Below are 20,034 nucleotides of genomic sequence, written 5' to 3'. Positions count from 1 at the left end.
CCCATCTCTCCGGAGTCTATCAGCTGCATACGGTGGCGCATAGTGTCTGACGTCAGACACTATACGCCGCCAGCATGTATGCGGCTGTTCGATCCCGGCGAGATGGCCGGACACTGCGTGGAAGGCTGCTGCAGGTAATGTATAAACGCACACGCATGGGGGGGGGGGGCGGCATACATTGCAGCGGCGGGGGTTTCATTGTTCGTTCCGAAATCAGCCACCGTACATCCGACCAACCAACTTCGGCCTGACATCTTGCAGCATGCGCGATCGACAATGTGACCAATTTCCATCCTGAAATTGGGCGCTTTGTCGGTCGGGCATGCACTTGGCGGCACTGATTTTCATCCAATTCCATTATAATAATCAAATTGGATGGTGATTCGGCCACCAAGTCGCCTGATGTATGACCACCTTTACTTTATATAGGTTGGGAAGCTAGCTCTGGCTAACTGATACTGGGAGCTACCTAATACTGGGAACACATCTCACAATAGTGTAGCATCACCCTGGGAGCCTGATAACTTCCCTGTTTAAAGGGAGCCGGAACCCTGAACTCAAAAATAAATCCATTTTAAACGTAGCTGGAGGAAAGGAGTGGGTTCAGAAGTCAACAAATAAAGTCAGGTATAAGTTGTAAAACTAAATACTCACACTTTGCCCTGTTGTATGGCCATCCCCTCCACTGTTGTTCCTCTCCGGGGGATTGTGGCAGACTACACTTTGGAGATTCTATAAGAAAAAAAATAGGAAAATGATATGTTTATTGGTCAAGCTTTTTCAGGCATTATGAGAGATTTACTTAAAGAGAGTCTGAAGTCTCAAAAAAAAAGTTTTTACTTCAGTATCTTCATTAGCACTAATGTCCTACCTGAAACGCCGCATCCCTGCGGCTGAAATCGCTAATATTCACCCCAAAATCCCCGGGAGGAGATTTGGGCAGCACTTTCTTGTAGTGGCAGAGCTTTGCCTCTACTCCGTCAATCTGCGCTGATCGCCGCCTCCTCCCGCCCCGCTCAGTCTTCTTTCACTGAGAGGGGCGGGGAGAGGCGACGATCAGGGCTGATTGATGAGAATGGAGGCAGAGCTACAGCCCAAAGCTCTGCCTCCCCGGGCAGCAAAATCCTCCACCAGGAAAGTCGTGGATTTTTACCCAGGGATTTGGGGGGTTTAATAGCGATTTCAGCGGCGGGGATGCAGCGTTTTAGGTAGGGCATTAGTGCTAATGAAGATACTCAAGTAAAAACAGGAATTTTTCGAGACTTCAGAGTCTCTCTAACTGTGGCCTCCAAACACGCTTTATGTAGAGGCATAGCTAGGCTTTTTAGCACCCGGGGACAAAGGCCTCAATTCATCAAAGTGTTTGCGGTAAACATTTTCTTGTCGTTAATTTCAGGGCTGTGGAGTCGGAGTCGTGGAGTCGGAGTCAGGCAATTTTGGGTGCCTGGAGTCGGAGTCGGGAAAAAATGCACCGACTCCGACTCCTAATGAATTTGTAACTGTAATTAAAATAGAAAATATGATAAAATGTTCTATTTCTCAGATAATAGTCATTAAAAATAATGTATAAATACAGTATATATACAGTAATAGCTGTGCTTAGTCCACAAAAATGAAATAAACCAATCAAAATTAGTTACTTGTGCTGCTTCAATAAAGCAGTTCCCGTATTTTTAAGGTCAGATATACATATCTGATTGTGACTGTATATATGATGTGTACACAGGAATCTCTTATATATACTAAATAACATCTATGCTGTAAGAATAAAGCCTGATGTGTAGCTGTGTCACTAATAGAGATGGTCAATGAGATGGAAATAATTCTGCACTGATGCTGGTTTATGCAAATGTATGCACTCCCTTTGATGATGAAATCAAATAATGTGATATGTTAAAATTTGGTTTGGTGACTACAAATTAAAGGGTACCTGAGACGGATGAAAAGTAAAGTTTTATACATACCTGGGGCTTCCTCCAGCCCCCTTCAGGCTAATCAGTGCCTCGCTGTCCTCCACCACCCGGATCTTCTGCTATGAGTCCTGGTAATTCAGCCAGTCAGCGCTGTCTGGCCGCATGCCGCTCCCACAGCCAGGAACATTCTGCACCTGCGCAATAGTGCTGCACAGATGTAGTATGCTCCTGGCGGCGGAGTGTGTGCATGCGCACTACGCCCGACTGGCTCAAGTACCTGGACTCATAGCAGAAGATCCAGGTGGTGGAGGAGGACAACGAGGGACTGATTATCCTGAAGGCGGCTGAAGGAAGCCCCAGGTATGTATAAAACTTTAATTTCATCTGTCTCAGGTTTACTTTGTTACACAGTAGTACTATACTCTACATATGCACTCCCCACAGAGCTGCAGGGAATCCACTGAGAATGCTGTGCACATTGAACACAGAGGTGTTGTCTGTCACCCATAAACCTTCAGATTGTGCATGAAGAATGTGTAATAGAGGAAGAATCTCCTCATTCCCCTGCAGAGTACCTGCACATCATTCTTACATGTACCCACACTTACATTGCCTAGGGCCTGATAGATTTTCTTTTTTCCGGTCTGTACCTTTTACAAGTACTCTTACCAAGGACTAGTTTTAGTCTAAAGGGAATAAATATAGTAGTCTACATATCCTTCTCACTTCAGTTGTCTTGTAAAATTCCTAAGCGTTGGCAGTTAAGAGACAAATTTCATGTTACATACTTTTAATCAACAAAATTGTAATATGCAAATTAGAGGAGTCGGAGTCGTGGAGTCGGAGGAATCCTAAACTGAGGAGTCGGAGTCGGTGGATTTTTGGACCGACTCCACAGCCCTGGTTAATTTACCGCTTCCGAAATTTACCATGTCCCCTGCAGTATTCATCAATTTTTTTCCACTGTCGGCAGTTGTTCGGTAAAAGATTGCTAGTGCTCAGTAATCATGTGGTAATAATGCGATAAGCTGTCATAAAATACTGAGTCTAGTGATATTTTATCGAGTGAAAGCCTTTTTCAAGGTGCATTATGGGTAAGGAAGGTCCATTGTGGGCTACGTAGGCTGCCCTTAAAAAAATTACGTGGTTGGGCTTTTGGCGCCACTAGGGATGTGTTCCTTCCTTTAGGTGCGGTTTCGCGCCGCTCAGAATGTTTACTTTGCTGAAGACAGGACGCAGAGGAAGCGGAGCGTTCAAGCAGCGATGGCAGACTGTGGTAACAATCGTTAACGCTTAAAGAGAGTATGAAGCACTTCTGACAATTCTAATTGAGGCCGGGTGCACACATGGCAGAAACGCTTGCCAAGCGTAAAACTCTGCGTTTTATGCAGCAATGGAAGTCTATGGGCTGCAGAAAAAAAAGCATGTAAAAAAGCGTAAGCATTTTCTATGCGTATTTACAGTTAGGGCCTTTTTCCACTACACAGCTGAATCACAAAATCGCTAGAGACTTTTGAATCGCTAGGGTTGCTACTTCATCATAGAAATCATAAGAAGTTTTTTCCACTATAGTGATTCGTTTAGCAAATCGCAATTGCTTTCTGGATCGATTTTAAGAGGGATAATGCAATGCAAATGAAAATCGCAATCGCATAACAAAGTGAATAAAGAAAAAAAATCGCAATCGCTGTCATTTGTGATTGCGAATTCCAGTGGAAAAGGGCCCTAAGCGTTCTGCAAAGTCTATGGGAACGCATATGCGTTGCTTTTTCTGCTGCGTTTTTAATTAAAAAGTAAAGATCTCTGATGTGTTTATGCTTCTTGTTGTCTTCCTATCAGGGCTGTGGAGTTGGAGCAATTTTGGGTGTCTGGAGTCGGAGTCGGAAAAAAAAATACTTCCGACTCCTAATGAATTTAAACTGTAATTAAAATACAAAATATGATAAAATGTTCTATTTGTCAGATAATAGTCATCATATATAATGTATATATACAGTAATAGCTGTGCTTAGTCCACAAAAATGAAATAAACCAATCAAAATTAGTTACTTGCGCTGCTTCAATAAAGCAGTCCCCGTATTTTTAAGGTCAGATATACATATCTGATTGTGACTGTATATATGATGTGTACACAGGAATCTCTTATATACTAAATAACATCTATGCTGTAAGAATAAAGCCTGATGTGTAGCCGTGTCACTAATAGAGATGGTCAACGAGATGGAAATAATTCTGCATTGATGCTGGTTTATGCAAATGTATGCACTCCCTTTGCTGATGAAATCAAATAATTTGATATGTTGTTAAAATTTGGTTTGGTGACTACAAATTAAAGGGTACCTGAGAAGGATGAAAAGAAACGTTTTATACATACCTGGGGCTTCCTCCAGCCCCCTTCAGGCTAATCAGTCCCTCGCTGTCCTCCACCACCCGGATCTTCTGCTATGAGTCCTGGTAATTCAGCCAGTCAGCGCTGTCCGGCCGCTTCCACAGCCAGGAGCGTTCTGCACCTGCGCAATAGTGCTGCACAGGTGTAGTACGCTCCCGGCGGCGGAGTGTGTGCATGCGCACTACGCCAGACTGGCTCAAGTACCTGGACTCATTGCAGAAGATCCAGGTGGTGGAGGAGGACAACGAGGGACTAATTATCCTGAAGGGGGCTGGAGGAAGCCCCAGGTGTGTATAAAACTTTAATTTCATCTGTCTCAGGTTTACTTAGTTACACAGTAGTACTATACTCTACATATGCACTCTCCACAGAGCTACAGGGAATCCACTGAGAATGTTGTGCACATTGAACACAGAGGTGTTGTCTGTCACCCATAAGGCCTGGAACCCACTGAAATCCGCAAACGCAAAACGCAACCGCTAGCGTTTTGTCTGAGCGGTTTGCAAGCGGATTCATGCGCGTTTTCGGTCGCGTTTTGCAACAGTGTATTTTTTTGCTCAGCGGTTATGTAGCGTTTTGCGTTTCACGTTTTTATCCTGATTGGTCCTGTGAATTATTTTTAATTTTGTTACAGTGTGCTGAACCGCAAAACCGCTCAGTTTAGGTTTTGCTGAGCGTTTCTGCTAGCGTTTCAATACCTTACATTGAAGCGCTAACGCTCCCAAAATGCTGCAGGCCCTGCGTTTGCGTTTCTGGGAAACGCAAACGCTCCTGTGGAAGTTGCCCCACCCATTAACATCAGCTGAGCGTTTTGGCAAAACGCTAGCGTATCGCAGCGCTGCCAAAATGCTCAAAAAAACGCTCTTGTGGGTTCCAGCCCTAAACCTTGTTCAGATTGTGCATGAAGAATGTGTAATAGAGGAAGAATCTCCTCATTCCCCTGCAGAGTACCTGCACATCACTCTTACATGTACCCACCGTTACATTGCCTAGGGCCTGATAGATGTTCTTTTTCCGGTCTGTACCTTTTACAAGTACTCTTACCAAGGACTAGTTTTAGTCCATGACTAAAGTGAATAAATATGGCAGTCTCCATATCCTTTTCACTTCAGTTGTCTTGTAAAATTCCTAAGCTTGGCAGTTAAGAGACGAATTTCATGTTACATACTTTCAATCAACAAGATTGTAATATGCAAATCAGAGGAGTCGGAGTCGAGGTTGGTGGAATCCTAAACTGAGGAGTCGGAGTCGGTGGATTTTTGTACCGACTCCACAGCCCTGCTTCCTATTTGCATATATTTCATTTAAAAAAAAAAAGCATAGAAAACGTATGTGTTTTCTATTAGCGAACTGCAAACGCGTACAAATGCTCGCAGTACGCATCTGCGTAAAAAAAAAGCCGAACGCCCCAAAAACGCATTACCCTAATGCAAACGCACCTACGGAAACCGCCAGAAAAGACGCTATGCTATATGTGAACCTAGCCTGAGAGTAGTAAAAATAGCAATGTGAGAAAAGTCAGAATCACAGACGTCACTTGGGATGCCTCACTAACTCATGCAGCAAAGATCAGCACATACTCCATTTTTTTTTATTACTTTTTCTGCTTAAAGTGCTTCTGAGGTGAGGGGGCTTGAACAAATTTTACTCACGGCCCTCGCCACAGCCCCAGTCCTCCTTGGTGTCCCGCTGGCCGCCCATGAAGATCACAACCCCGCCGTACGGTCGGGTCTTCTGTGCTTGAGCAGGCACTGGTGCCCAGCGCGTCCACGTCATCTGCCACATACTGCGTCTGCACACAACCACTGCACAGACGCAGTATACGCCAGGTGATGTCGACGAATGCACAAATGCCCACGGACCCACCGGTGGGGTGGCGATCTTCACGGGCAGCAAGCGGGACAATGCGGAGGACCTGGGCTGCGTCGAGGGCACAAGACGGCTGCTATGGGCTGGAAGAAGCCCCAGGTGAGTAAAATTTGTTTAAGCACCCTCGCCTCAGAAGTCCTTTAAAGAAAACTTCCAGTGAAATAGACAGAGCCTGTAATGATAGGCTCTGCCTGCATGAAGACAGATGAGGGGGTTATATACATGACCTGAGAAGAGCTGCTCTGCTCCCCGCCTCGGCAGTGCAGTGGCGGCCATGTTTCCGAAGACAGACTTCCGCCTTCAGGGCAATAGCCCGCCCCAAGCTCCGCAGCCACGAACCAGGATGTGGTAGCTGGGGGCGGGCCCGCGGCCACGCAGATGGGCGTGCACAGCAACGCAGACAGAAGTTTTCAGAGCTTCGGCAGTATCTGGAAACATGGCTGCTACTGCACTGCCGGGGAGGGGGGCGGAGCATAACCTGTGACCCGAAGACATTGGAACAGGTAAGTATTTAAATATCTCCCCATCCATCCTTACAAAGAGAGCCTGTCATTTTTAGTTTAGGTACTCTTTGATACAGAGGCGTAACTAGAAATCACTGGGCCCCCCTGAAAAACTTTGGATGTCCCCTTCTTTTAGTGACACTGGGAGGCCAGGTTGCTTGTAGGAGGACATCTTGGAGTCCAGATGGATGCCCTCAGTACAAGGTTAAGGGAACTGAAGTGGGGGGTGGGAAATGTTACCAGTCCATTAGTAGTAAAGATGGTCACTACTGGTCCAATTTCTAGTGAAAAAAATGTGCGCATTGATGTAAGTCGTGGCTGGATAGTGTAATGGTTAAGCGTGCTCTGCCTCTGACACAGGAGACCAGGGTTCAAATCTTGGCTCTGCCTGTTCAGTAAGCCAGCACCTATTCAGTAGGAGACCTTGTGCAAGTCTCCCTAACACTGCTACTGCCTATAGAGCGCGCCCTAGTGGCTGCTGCTCTGCTCTGGCGCTTTGAGTCCGCCAGGAGAAAAGCACAATATAAATGTTACTTGTCTTGTCTTTTGTCTGATGGATCATAAAAACATAGTCTGATTGGATTTTCGTTGAACCAAAATGTGGATTTTCTTGTGGGTTGTGATAGAAGCAAAGATTGATTTTGTTGATGGTGAGCATTCAGTCTGACTTTGCTCAGGAATCATTATAGCTGAGTCTGTCTTCTCTGATGTCTTTTCAAGCCCAAGCCTGCCCCCTTATGGCTCTGCTATAATGACTCAGCTATAATGATTCCTGATCAGAGCCAGCAGGGGGCAGGCTTGGGCTTGAAAAGACACCAGAGAACACAGACTCAGCTATAAAAATTCCTGAGCAAAGCCAGACTGAATGCTCAGTGGGGGATTTTATCAGGGCTGATAAGAAGCAGGCTGAGCAGTGAAGGATGAAACAGAAAGCAGGGTAGGTGTTTTCTTTAATGTTCCCCCTGATAAATATGGTAAAATACATGAGGGTGCTTCATCTCTGGTTCACTTTAAGTGTTTTTCAACGAGCTTACATGGTTCCAGCTAGGCTACATCAGATTTACTCAGTCCGAGATCCGGCTTGTTTTCAGAGGTTGCCAGAACGTTGGAACCATGTACCACATATGGGGGTCCTGTCAGATTCTAAATTATGGAATAAAGTAATTGAACTGATCAATAACATTTTAGCCTTTCACCTTAGCCTTGACCCAACTGTATGATCATTAGGCCTTCAACCTGATAACGTACCCTTTGCCAAATACAAATCGATCCAATTTATTGCCAACGCTACAAAAATGTCTATAGCTTCACAATGGCTCCGTACACCCTTCTCGTAAAAGGTTGTATTCGATTGAGTACATGAGGTCCTAATTAACGAAAAAATTAAAGCAAACTTGTGGGACAGGATCCATCATTTTGATAAGATATGGCTGCCTTGGATTCAGAATGTCTCTTTACTGGGAGTTCCTGGTGTTCTGTCTCAATTTTGAGACTTGTGTTTATGTTATTTTCTTCGTCATAATATGATGCATGCCTTCGCTATGCAATTTGGGTTCAGATATATTTTGCGACCATTACAATTAAAATGTTCCACTGATTGATACTTTTTATATTGATTTGATAGCCCTCCTTATAAAACTGCCTAGTTATTGGTTGCTATTATTTAGCTGACTCTTTCTACAACTACCATTTTATTCTGTATGTTCCATTCCTATGTAGCAGATACTGTGGTCGTGTCACCCTAATTGTTCACACATTGTAAATAAAAGTCTTTGACATTAAATACTGACACATCTAAGTTACACATGATGTGGGGCTACTTACACATAATCAGCGCCTAAACTGCATCTAACTAGCCACAAGACATGTATAATTTATAAGAATCCGCATTTAAAGACATGAGTTGACTCTGAGGGGCCACACTCATAGGTTCAGGGATAAAGTTTCGATACCCGATCCCTCAGGTGACAGTGCATAGCCGAAGCTGTATAGACGCGTGACAAGCCTCCAGGCTAGCGATGCATCTGTTGCTATGGAAGCACATGAGCGACGCAGTGACGTAGCACATTCCGGTGGGCGGGGTAATGGGGAGAACAATGCGCTTGTTGCTTGCTTGGGTGCCGGGAATCACAAAAAATTTGGCACATTGCTTACCAAACCCATGCCCACCCCCTCCCGCCCAGTGCTCAGTATCCTGGGGAAAGGACTGTAGCTATAGCAGCCACATCTCTCCTCCAATCATGGGCAAAGGGAAGGATGAGTGACCCCTATCTGCAGTTATGGACAGTTAGTGACACTTGCCCCCACATCATTGCTACAGCTTTGACTTCCTGGAGTTTACAAGGAATAGGCGGTGGGGGACGTCCATTTTGAAATTAGCTGGAGGAAGGGGAAAGGAGTGGGTTGAGAAGTCAAGATACTAAAATCCTATCTGTTAATATGCCTGTGTCCCTGTGTTATCCTGTCCGTGTCCGTGTGTTGCACTACTGCGCATGTGCAGAACGGACAGGAAGACAGGCCAGGGAGCCAGGCGGTGGCGGCGTGAAAAGAACTAGAGCCCGTTTTTATACGGGCTTAGCTCAACTAGTAAATAAAAAATAAAGTTATGCTTATTTACTAGTTGGCTGAATAGTGTAATGGTTAAGGGCTCTGCCTCTGACACAGGAGACCAGCGTTTGAATCTTGGCTCTGCCGGCTCAGTAAGCTGCACCTATTCAGTAGGAAACCTTGGGCAAGTCTCCCTAACACTGCTACTGCCAATAGAGCGCATCCTAGTGGCTGCAGCTCTGGTGCTTTGAGTCCGCCAGGAGAAAAGCGTAATATAAATGTTATTTGTCTTATGTCTTGTAAAACAAAATACTCACACTTTGCCTTGATGTATGGTCATCCCCTCCACTGTTGTCCGTCTCCGGTGGTTTGTAGGAGACCTCACTTAGGAGACTCTGTCAGAAAAAATATGAAATTACGCGTTTATTGATCAAGCACACCTTTCACATTTTCAGGCATTATGATAAATTTACTAAAGTGTGGCCCCCAAACACGCTTTATGATAGACACAGAATAGCCTTGTTGCATACATTTAGGCTGATGGAGGCGACTACACTCTACTCCTTATGCTAAGTCACTTTATATACTGACCTGAGGAAGCGGGCCAGCACCTGTGAAACGCGTTATCTTATGTGCATAAATGAAACGTTTACTTACCTTTGTGGTTTGTCCTTAAAGGGAATGTCCGAGGTGGTAAAAAAAAAAATAATCTACTTACTTTGGGCCTCCTCCAGCCCCTGGCAGTTGTACTGTGCCTTCACCGCATCTCTGCTCCCTGCCGATGGTCCGGAGTCCCCTCCGGTACAAAATGTCTCTTGCGCTCCAGCCTGCTGCTCACGTATTTGCACTGACATCATCCGGACTGTACTGCGCAGGTGCAGTAGTTCTGTACAGTAGTTCTGCGCAGGTGCAGTACAGTCTGGATGACATCAGTGCGGCTCCTTGCGCCGCACACTGAAGCGCAGTAAGATCTGCACCGGAGCGGACCAGGAGCCACCGGAGCTGCGGCGAGGGCACAGGACGGCTGTAAGACGGCCAGGGGCTGGAAGAAGTAAGATCTATATACTCCTAGATGTACTTATTTGTAATTAGATATTTAGAGCGTCTCTGATAGAGTACTTTGTTGCATTCATGCTTATTTTATCATCAGCCTCTGATGAAGGGATCTAAAAACTGTGAAACGCGTGTCAGGCAGCTATTCTTGTTTCTTTAAGCCATGAAATATAAATGTATGTAATATTACACATATGTAATTTTACTGTGTTGTGGTATTCCAGGTTCGGATGTGATATTTAATTAACATAGTGAGTTTTATTTTCCTTTGTATGTAACCCCTCTCTTTTACTTTGAAGGTGAACCTCTGCCCCAGTCTCAAGTCTCAATCTTCCAAGATTGCCCTGTATTTGGCTCCATCCATCTTCCCATCAACTCTGACCAGCTTCCCTGTCCCTGCTGAAGAGATGCACCCCCAGACAGAGCCGGGACACGGTCCTCCAGCACCCAAGGCTGAGACACCAAAGTGCGCCCCTCCATCCCTGCCACCCGAGCCATCAAACACTGATTGCTACTAGACTAAGAGGGCCACAGGGCCCACAACCTCCCCAACATCTTAATCTCTAGTTATCTGGCTTGCAGTCACTGCCATGTATCCCCTTTTCTTATTTCTTTCTGCTTCAAACACAATTAGGAATGACAGCTGAATTAATTCTGCGCCCCCTCCTACACTGCGCCCTGAGGCTGGAGCCTCTCCAGCCTATGCCTCGACCCGGCCCTGCCCCCAGAGCATGATGGTGTGTTCAGAGTGATGTGCAGTGTTAGTTTTCCGCCACACATAGCGTTTTGCATTTTGTCCAATAAGTTCCATTTTGGTCTCATCTGACCAGAGCACCTTCTTCCATATGGTTGCTGTGTCCCCCACATGGCTTGTGGCAAACTGCAAATGGGACTTCTTATGCTCTTCTGTTAACAATGACTTTCTTCTTGCCACTCTTCCATAAAGGCCAACTTTGTGCAGTGCATGACTAATAGTTGTCCTATGGACAGATTCCCTCACCTGAGCTGTAGATCTCTGCAGCTTGTCCAGAGTCACCATGGGCCTCTTGACTGCATTTCTGATCAGCGCTTTCCTTGTTCGGCCTGTGAGTTTAGGTGGATGGCCTTGTCTTGGTAGGTTTACAGTTGTGCCATACTCCTTCCATTTCTGAATGATCGCTTGAACAGCGCTCCGTGGGATGTTCAAGGCTTTGGAAATCTTTTTCTAGCCTAAGTCTGCTTTAAATTTCTCAATAACTTTATCCCTGGCCTGTCTGGTGTGTTCTTTGGACTTCATGGTGTTGTTGCTCCCAATATTCTCTTAGGGCCAGTGCACACCAAAACCGCTAGCAGATCCTCAAAACGTTAGCGGTTTTTGGAGCCGATTTCAGAGCGATTCTAGGATTGTTTAGAGACGTTTTTGGAAGCGTTTTTGTGTAGCAGATTATAAATACTGTTGCAGTAAAAGCTGTTACTGAACAGCTTCTGTAACAAAAACGCCTGGAAAACTGCTCTGATCTAGCGTTTTCCAGAGCGGTTTGAGCTTTTCCTATACTTTACATTGAGGCAGAAACGCATCTGCAAACCGCAAACGTGCAGCAGGAGGCACGTTTTCGGTTTGCTAAAAACCTCAAACCGCTGGTGTGCACCATCCCATTGAAATACATTAGCCAAGCGTTTTCACAGGCGGATGCGGTTGGCGGATCGCTCCTAAAACCGCTCGGTGAGCACTAGGCCTAAGACAACCTCTGAAGCCATCACAGAGCAGCTGTATTTGTACTGACATCAGATTACACACTGGTGCACTCTATTTAGTCATTAGCACTCATCAGGCAATGTCTATGGGCAACTGACTGAACTCAGACCAAAGGGGGCTGAATAATTATGTACACCCCACTTTGCAGTTATGTTTGGAATCATGTATGATTTTCGTTCCATTTCTCACATGTACATCACTTTGTGTTGGTCTTTCACTTGGAATTCCAATAAAATATTTATGTTTGTGGCAGTAATATGACAAAAACTTCAAGGGGGCCGAATACTTTTGCAAACCGCTTTAATTAGACCGGGACCGGCAGCGAGGAACGGAGGATCGTAGGAGAACGGTGCGGGACATGACAGCTGTAGGGGGCCAATAGAACCCCAGGTAAGTGTTAGTTTTTTGTTTTAATAGCCTCCACAGAACTCCTTTAACCTTCCTGGCGGTAGTTCGGGGTAGGCCGCGCAGGAAGATTTCTCAGGCCTTGCTGGGCCGATTTGCACAATTTTTTTTTCTGCATGCAGCTAGCACTTTGCTAGCTGCGTGAGCACACCGATCGCCGCCGCTCCGCGCCGATTTGCCGCCCCCCTTCCCAGACCCCGTGCGCTGCCTGGCCAATCAGTGCCAGGCAGCGCTGAGGGGTGGATCGGGACTCCCAATGACATCACGGCGTCGGTGATGTCATCCCGCCTCGTCGCCATGGAACGGGATTTCCTGGAGGGCTTCCCCCGTCGCGGGGGAAGCCCTCCAGGAAATCCCGTTCTTTGAACGGGATTTCCCGATTGCCGATCGAAGAGGGTAGGGGGATGCCGCTGCACAGCGGCTATCATGTAGCGAGCCCTAGGCTCGCTACATGATTTAAAAAAAAAAAACACAAAAAAAACGACTGCACTGCCCCCTGGCAGACCGCCAGGAGGGTTAAGCAATACAAGTTGCCTGGCAGCCCCGCTGATCCTGTCTCTAATACTTTCAGCCATAGCCCCTGAACAAGCATGCAGCAGATCTGACAAGATTAGCTGCATGCTTGTTTCTGGTGTTATTCAGACACCACTGCAGCCAAATAGATCAGCAGGGCTGCCAGGCAATTGGTAGTGTGTAAAAGAAAATAAATATGGCAGCCTCCATATCCCTCTCACTTCAGATGTTCTTTAAAGAGTACCTAAGCTAAAAATGCTTGACTGAGTCATGACAGGCTCTGTCTTAAGGATGGAGGATGGGGGGGTGTTAGGGATAAATCATAGTTGTCCATTATCCATCCAGTCAGGTGATCACTCCGCCTCCTCAGAGAATGGGCCCTGGCAATTTTTTTTTCAAAGTCTCAGCCGAGGCTCTGGCCACGACCATCTGCATTGCTGCGGTCCGTCCCCAGCTCGGCAGCCGCTGCCTAATATATGGCTGCCAAGTGAGAGGCGGGCCACGGCAATGCAGGGGGAGGAGGTTTCCGAAAAACTTTGCCAATCTTCAGAAACATGGCAGCTACTGCCCTGCCAAGGAAATGGGCGGAGTATAACCTGTGACCCCCCCCATCCGACCTCATTGTGACAGAGCCTAGCACAGCCATGACAGGCCCGGTCATTTTTATGTAATCCTTGAAATACAGGAGAGGTCAGGGACAGGCATACCACCCCTGCCAATCACTGGTGAGGAGAGGGCATGAGTGGTGGGAACATGTCCCCTCCTGTCAGTCACACTGGGGGTCAGGTCACTTGTAGGTGGCCCACCCAGATTCCAGATAGAGAAACACCACAGATATAAGATTAGAGTTACACAGGCTTGCAAGTCATTCATTGGAGACATAAACACTCACGGTTTGTTCTTCAGCAAGGCCGCTGTCCTCTCCATTGCTGTTCTCCCTTGGCTCAGTAAAGTGGCCATTTTGGGTCTTCTGTGGGAAAAATAACCCAAAAATGACACATTTATTCATAATTTACACCTTTCACTTTTTCAGAGATTATAGGGAAATGACTAAATCGAGGGATAGCAATATGCAGGCCTTGGCTTCAGGCAGCCACTATTACTAGGAACTGCATGCCGCTCAGGCTAAGCTCCATTCAAATGAATAGGGAAAGAGTCCATCACATTCATGTCTCCCTATTCCCCGGCAGGCATCGCACTGCTTGGAAGCTAATTACCCTATAAATATGATTAATGTGATCTGTAAGTGCCACTGTCAGTCCATAATCTGCTGGTGGTATTTATTTAGGACAGAGAGCATTGACCCATGACTGGTTTACATGCTGTGGTATATGGTGCGGGAATATTTTCTGCCTCTACGGAAGCCTCCATACTGCATGATGGGTTACGGAAAGTAGAACGCAAATATATTCCCATAAGCTATGATACTATGGAACTAACGAGGATTCATAGTATGTCAGATGTGTATAATGTACATATTCTTAAAGAGGAACTCCAGTGAAAATAATGTAGTAAAAAAAGTGCTTCATTTTTTACCATAATTATGTATAAATGATTTAGTCAGTGTTTGCCCATTGTAAAATCTTTCCTCTCCCCGATTTACATTCTGACATTTATTACATGGTGACATTGCTACTGTGGGCAGGTTATGTAGCTGCTCCTAGCTGGTCTGGCTGTTAGAGACAGCTGTAAACAGCTAATTCCTGTCTGTGAACATTGTTACATTGTGGCAGTTTGCCCAGAGTACCGCGGTACTCAGAGCTTCTTGTGGGAGGAGTTTCAGCACAAAATCAGTCATACAGCGCCCCCTGATGGTCTGTTTGTGAAAATCATTATATTTCTCATGTAAAAGGGGGTATCAGCTACTGATTGGGATAAAGTTCAATTCTAGGTTGGAGTTTCTCTTTAAAGAGGCTCTGTAACTTAAAAAAAAAAGCCCTCTGGGGGATACTTACCTCGGGAGGGGGAAGCCTCTGGATCCCAATGAGGCTTCCCCGACCTCTGTAGACAACAGGAATCTCCAGCGCTGGCTCCCCTAACAAGCTGTAATATATTTACCTCTCCGGGATCCAGCGCAGGCGCACTAGCGGCTCTTCCTTCGGGTAAGGCGGAAATAGCCGAATCAGATCGTATCCGTTCCTCTGGGCAGGCGCAAAGGACTCACGCCTGCGCAGTAGAGCGGATATGATTGGGTTTGGCTATTTCTGCCTTACCCGAACAGAAAGCCGCTAGTGCGCCTGCCCAGGATCGCCGGAGGTAAATATTTACCTCGCTGCACTTCGGGGGATCTATGCAATTGAACAGCGGGATGGAGACGGACGGCGGAAGCCTCGTTAGATTCAGAGGCTTTCCCCTCCCGAAGGTAAGTATCCCCCAGAGGGTTTTTTTTCCCCCTTACAAATTTTCTTTAAAGAGAACCAGAGACGAAGCACTCTCATGTATTTTACCATATATCGGTGGGAACATTAGAGAAAATGCCTACCCTGCTCTATTTCATTCTTCACTGCTCAGCCTGCTTGTTATCAGCCCTGATAAGAATCCCGGACTGAGTATTCAGTCTGGCTTTGTTCAGGAATCCTTATAGCTGAGTCGTTATAGCAGAGGCAGAAGGGGGCAGGCTTGAGCATGAAAAGACACCAGAGAACACAGACTCAGCTATAAAAATTCCTGAGCAAAGCCAGACTGAATGCTCAGTCGGGGATTTTATCAGGGCTGATAAGAAGCAGGCTGAGCAGTGAAGGATGAAACAAAGAGCAGGGTAGGGTTTCCTCTAATGTTCCCACTGAAATATATGGTAAAATACATGAGGGTGCTTCGTCTCTCCGAAGGCAGGATTTCTGTGAAAGCCTCAGAGGCCATGGCCTTGGGTGCTGATGGCTCGATTGATAATTTCCAACAGGTTCGATTGCCTGCAAGATCGATTTCCCCGCTCGATACCCGCTGGCGGAAAATAGCGGTAATCGAGTGAAAGATAAGGAAGCACCTGCGGGGACGAGCGGGAATCGATCCAGGCGCGCGCGGGGACGCGGCGGTAGTCGATCCGGCGGCTAAACGACCCGCTGAATCTATCCGTGTATGCCCAGCATTACACTTATGTCTCTGCTCCTAATGCTTTATTTCTTAGCTGTACTACACATACAAATCATTGTATCATCATATTTTTTTTCGCTTCAGTGTCCTTTAAAGAGAACCCGAGGTGGGTTTGAAGAATATTATCTGCATACAGAGGCTGGATCTGCCTATACAGCCCAGCCTCTGTTGCTATCCCAAACCCCCCTAAGGTCCCCCTGCACTATGCAATCCCTCATAAATCACAGCCATGCTGCTGACAAACAGCTTGTCAGAGCTGGCTGTGTTTATCTCTAAAGTGTCAGTCTGCTGCTCTCCCCGCCTCCTGCAGAACTCCAGTCCCCGCCTGCATCCCTTCCCTCCCTGCTGATTGGAGGGAAGGGACGGGGGCAGGGACCGGAGCTATGCAGGAGGTGGGGGAGCAGCTAAGACTGACACTACAGATGTAAACACAGCCTCACAGCACGGCTGTGATTTATGAGGGATTGCAGAGTGCAGGGGGATCTTAGTGGGGTTTGGGATAGCAACAGAGGCTGGGCTGTATAGGCAGATCCAGCCTCTGTATGCAGATAACATTCTTTAAACACACCTCGGGTTCTCTTTAATACATCCCCTGCAGTGCCAGCTCTTGTCTATGAACTATTTTTGTTAACACAAATAAATATGTTTTGCTGTTTTTTTCTTTCTCTTGCTGAAAGGGTTACACATCAGGTATGCAAGTGACAGTTTCTGTCCAGTCGGGACCTGGTTGGACTATAACACAACCCTCACTGATAAGGAATTACAGCCATAAAACACTCTCCTGGCAGAAAATGGCTTCAAAGAGAAGGAAAGAGTATAAGGCCTGGTTCACATTAGCGTTCCCTATCCGGATCCGGACCGTATACTGTACAAACGGAACGTACGTTCCGCTTAGCAATGCAAAGTCTATGCGGATGTTCACATGCGTACGTTCCGTACAGAACGGAGCCGGATCGGATCCGGACTCCGGAGGCTTTTCCAACATGCGCTATTTTTTGGTCCGGCTCATCCGGCCCACGCACCCGGACCGGAGCCTGACTGCACCATCAGGATATAAAAAAGAAAGCACAGAACACACTGGATACAAACACCTGACGTTCTACCCCACTTCCTATGCGTATTTATAGCGGCCATTTCGGATGGGGACACATGGGCCCAGCATGTCTGGAGTGGAGCAGCAGTGACACACGTGCTGGAGCTGTTTGGCAGAATGTCGGAGGTGGAGGTGAGGCCTAAACAGCAGAGGACCTGATTCTACAGGTGCACCAGGTGTACCTTCTGCAGACCCCAACAAATTTTATGGTAATTTTGTTTATTTTTTACCCCACGGATCCGGATGGCAGCCTGATACATGCCTGATGCGGACGGACCGGAAACCGTGCGGTTCCGATCCGGATCAGGTCCGTTTGCATGCCAAAACGCAAGTGTGAACGGGGCCTAATAGTTCATATATTTTAGCTCTGGCATACTTCAATTGAGCAGAGACAATTAAACAGTAAACACTTAAAAAGTAGATAACTATAAAATTAAACTGTAGGATATCTATAAAAAAATGTTTTTAGGAGCAGTAGGATAGATATAATTATTTATCTTATCAGTTTAACTTCACTTTGGGTGTCCTTAAGGCAGACCAGGACGTTGCGTTTAGGGGACGTTATGGTCACATAACGTGCCCCTAACGCAACGTATGGTGGTGCGGGAGAGGACGGTACCAAGAGCCGCGTTAGAAGCAGCTCTTGGTGTGCCTGCTCTGTCGGAGGCACTGCGGAGACCACGTGAGCGGAGCGGAGCATCACGTGGTCCCGCCAGCCAATCCGCGGCCGCTCCAGGAAGTAAACACTGCAAGTGCAGTGAATATAAAGTAGCCATGTGTCTGGCTACGTAGCGGCCTCTCCCCGCCTCCTCTCCGCCCCTAACATAAAAAAAAATTCACCGTACTGAGCATATGCAAACAGTCTAACGTGGCTTAGCCGCGTATAAAGTACTGCATGCAGTACGTTGATCTTGACGTGAAGCGTTACTGAGTAACGCAACGTGGGCACTGTGAACAGCCCATTGATTTATCATTACTGTGCGGTGGGGTGTGTTACAGGCTGCTCTAACGTGCGCCTGTAACGTCCCACTGTGAAAGCAGCCTTAAAGGACCTCTTTCACAAAAATCTTAAAATTTTAAATACATGTAAACATATACAAATAAGAAGAAAAATGAGCCATAAATTACCTTTCTCCTATGTTGCTGTCACTTACAGTAAGTAGTAGAAATCTGACATCACCGACAGATTTCGGACTAGCCCATCTTCTTATTGGGGGGGTTCTCAAGGTTTTCTTTATTTTTAAAAGCACTTATTGAATGGCAGTCGCTCCATCCAACTGCCAAAAAAGTGTGCAGCGAGCAGGGGGGCTGGCCAGCATCATTGTATAAATCTTTTTCAGGGAATGTCTTTATCCTACCTAATGAAAGGCAAGTGTCCCTGCGTCTATTCACAATTTTTTTCAAATCAAGCTTTGTTCCCCCTCTCTGTCCCTGTCCTCTGTCCCTCTGTGCCAGCTCTGTGTCTCCTCAGTGCCAGCTCTGTGCCCGCTGTGTGCCAGCTCTGTGTGCCACACCGGTGTCTATGTGCCCGCTCTGTGTCTCTTTGTCATCTCTGTGCCTGTGTGCCAGCTCTGTCTCTGTGCCCGCTCTTTGTCAGCTCTGTGCCTGTGTGCCAGCTCTGTCTCTGTGCCAGCTCTGTGCCTGTGTGCCAGCTCTGTCTCTGTGCCAGCTCTTTGTCAGCTCTGTGCCTGTGTGCCAGCTCTGTCTCTGTGCCCGCTCTTTGTCAGCTCTGTGCCTGTGTGCCAGCTCTGTCTCTGTGCCTGCTCTTTGTCAGCTCTGTGCCTGTGTGCCAGCTCTGTCTCTGTGCCCGCTCTTTGTCAGCTCTGTGCCTGTGTGCCAGCTCTGTCTCTGTGCCCGCTTTTTGTCAGCTCTGTCTCTGTGCCAGCTCTTTGCCTGTGTGCCAGCTCTGTCTCTGTGCCCGCTCTTTGTCAGCTCTGTGCCTGTGTGCCAGCTCTGTCTCTGTGCCAGCTCTGTGCCTGTGTGCCAGCTCTGTCTCTGTGCCCGCTCTTTGTCAGCTCTGTGCCAGCTCTGTCTCTGTGCCCGCTCTTTGTCAGCTCTGCGCCTGTGTGCCAGCTCTGTCTCTGTGCCAGCTCTTTGTCAGCTCTGTGCCTGTGTGCCAGCTCTGTCTCTGTGCCAGCTCTTTGTCAGCTCTGTGCCTGTGTGCCATCTCTGTCTCTGTGCCCGCTCTTTGTCAGCTATGTGCCTGTGTGCCAGCTCTGTCTCTGTGCCCGCTCTTTGTCAGCTCTGTGCCTGTGTGCCAGCTCTGTCTCTGTGCCCGCTCTTTGTCAGCTCTGTGCCTGTGTCCCAGCTCAGTACAAACACAGAGCTGGTGATAGTATGCAGAACCAGCGTCTGTGCCCTAACATACTTAAAGAGAAGCTGAACTGAAAAAAAAAGTAAAAATAACCATACACAGGTCATACTTACCTCCTGTGTAGTCTGCTCCTCAATCTCTTTCTCCTCCCCATTCAGAAAATGGCCATTACCCCATAACAGCTTCCTGGTCAGCACACTGTTTAACTGTAATATCACCACTTGAGCCATAGGGAAACATGGACATTACCTTGCACATTCAGTTGTAACTGACAGCTGCTGATATATAACTGACAGCAACTGGTATATTTCAGTTCTGAGAAAATATTGTCAGAACTGGAAGGGATCGCTGTAAGAAGAAAATGGTGAGCTTCTGAAAGGAACTGACAGTGAGGTAAGTATGTAATATTCATTTGCAGGTACATCATGTGTCTGTTTTAAATAATTTTCCTTGCTTCGGGTTCCCTTTAAATCCCACCTCGGGTTCTCTTTATGTAGGGCTGGGACTCAAACTCCCTCGCTGCTCTCCCCAAAAAAGAGAGAAGTGTTCCTTGTGTATTTTATATTGCCACAACCTCCTGTACCAAGCCGAGGACCGATTTCTCTCATCC

The 20,034-nt window shown here is 46.8% G+C and overlaps 1 protein-coding gene across 2 annotated transcripts in view; it reads right to left on the bottom strand.

Annotated features, from left to right (window-relative positions):
• Positions 1–20,034, bottom strand: part of LOC137570323 (C-type lectin domain family 2 member D-like) — a 106,550-nt gene that overhangs the window by 85,513 nt on the left and 1,003 nt on the right. For both annotated transcript variants that reach the window (XM_068278969.1, XM_068278970.1), the window contains exons 2-4: positions 13,820–13,897; positions 9,539–9,616; positions 655–732 (exon numbers count right to left, since the gene is read on the bottom strand). In XM_068278969.1, the coding sequence (XP_068135070.1) occupies positions 655–732; positions 9,539–9,616; positions 13,820–13,897 (234 nt within the window). The remainder of the gene's footprint in view (positions 1–654; positions 733–9,538; positions 9,617–13,819; positions 13,898–20,034) is intronic.

Source organism: Hyperolius riggenbachi, chromosome 4 (genome assembly GCF_040937935.1).
Source record: "Hyperolius riggenbachi isolate aHypRig1 chromosome 4, aHypRig1.pri, whole genome shotgun sequence".
Taxonomy (NCBI): domain Eukaryota; kingdom Metazoa; phylum Chordata; class Amphibia; order Anura; family Hyperoliidae; genus Hyperolius; species Hyperolius riggenbachi.
Note: the sequence above shows the minus strand (reverse complement) of the source record. Positions and strands in the feature narration are given on the sequence as shown.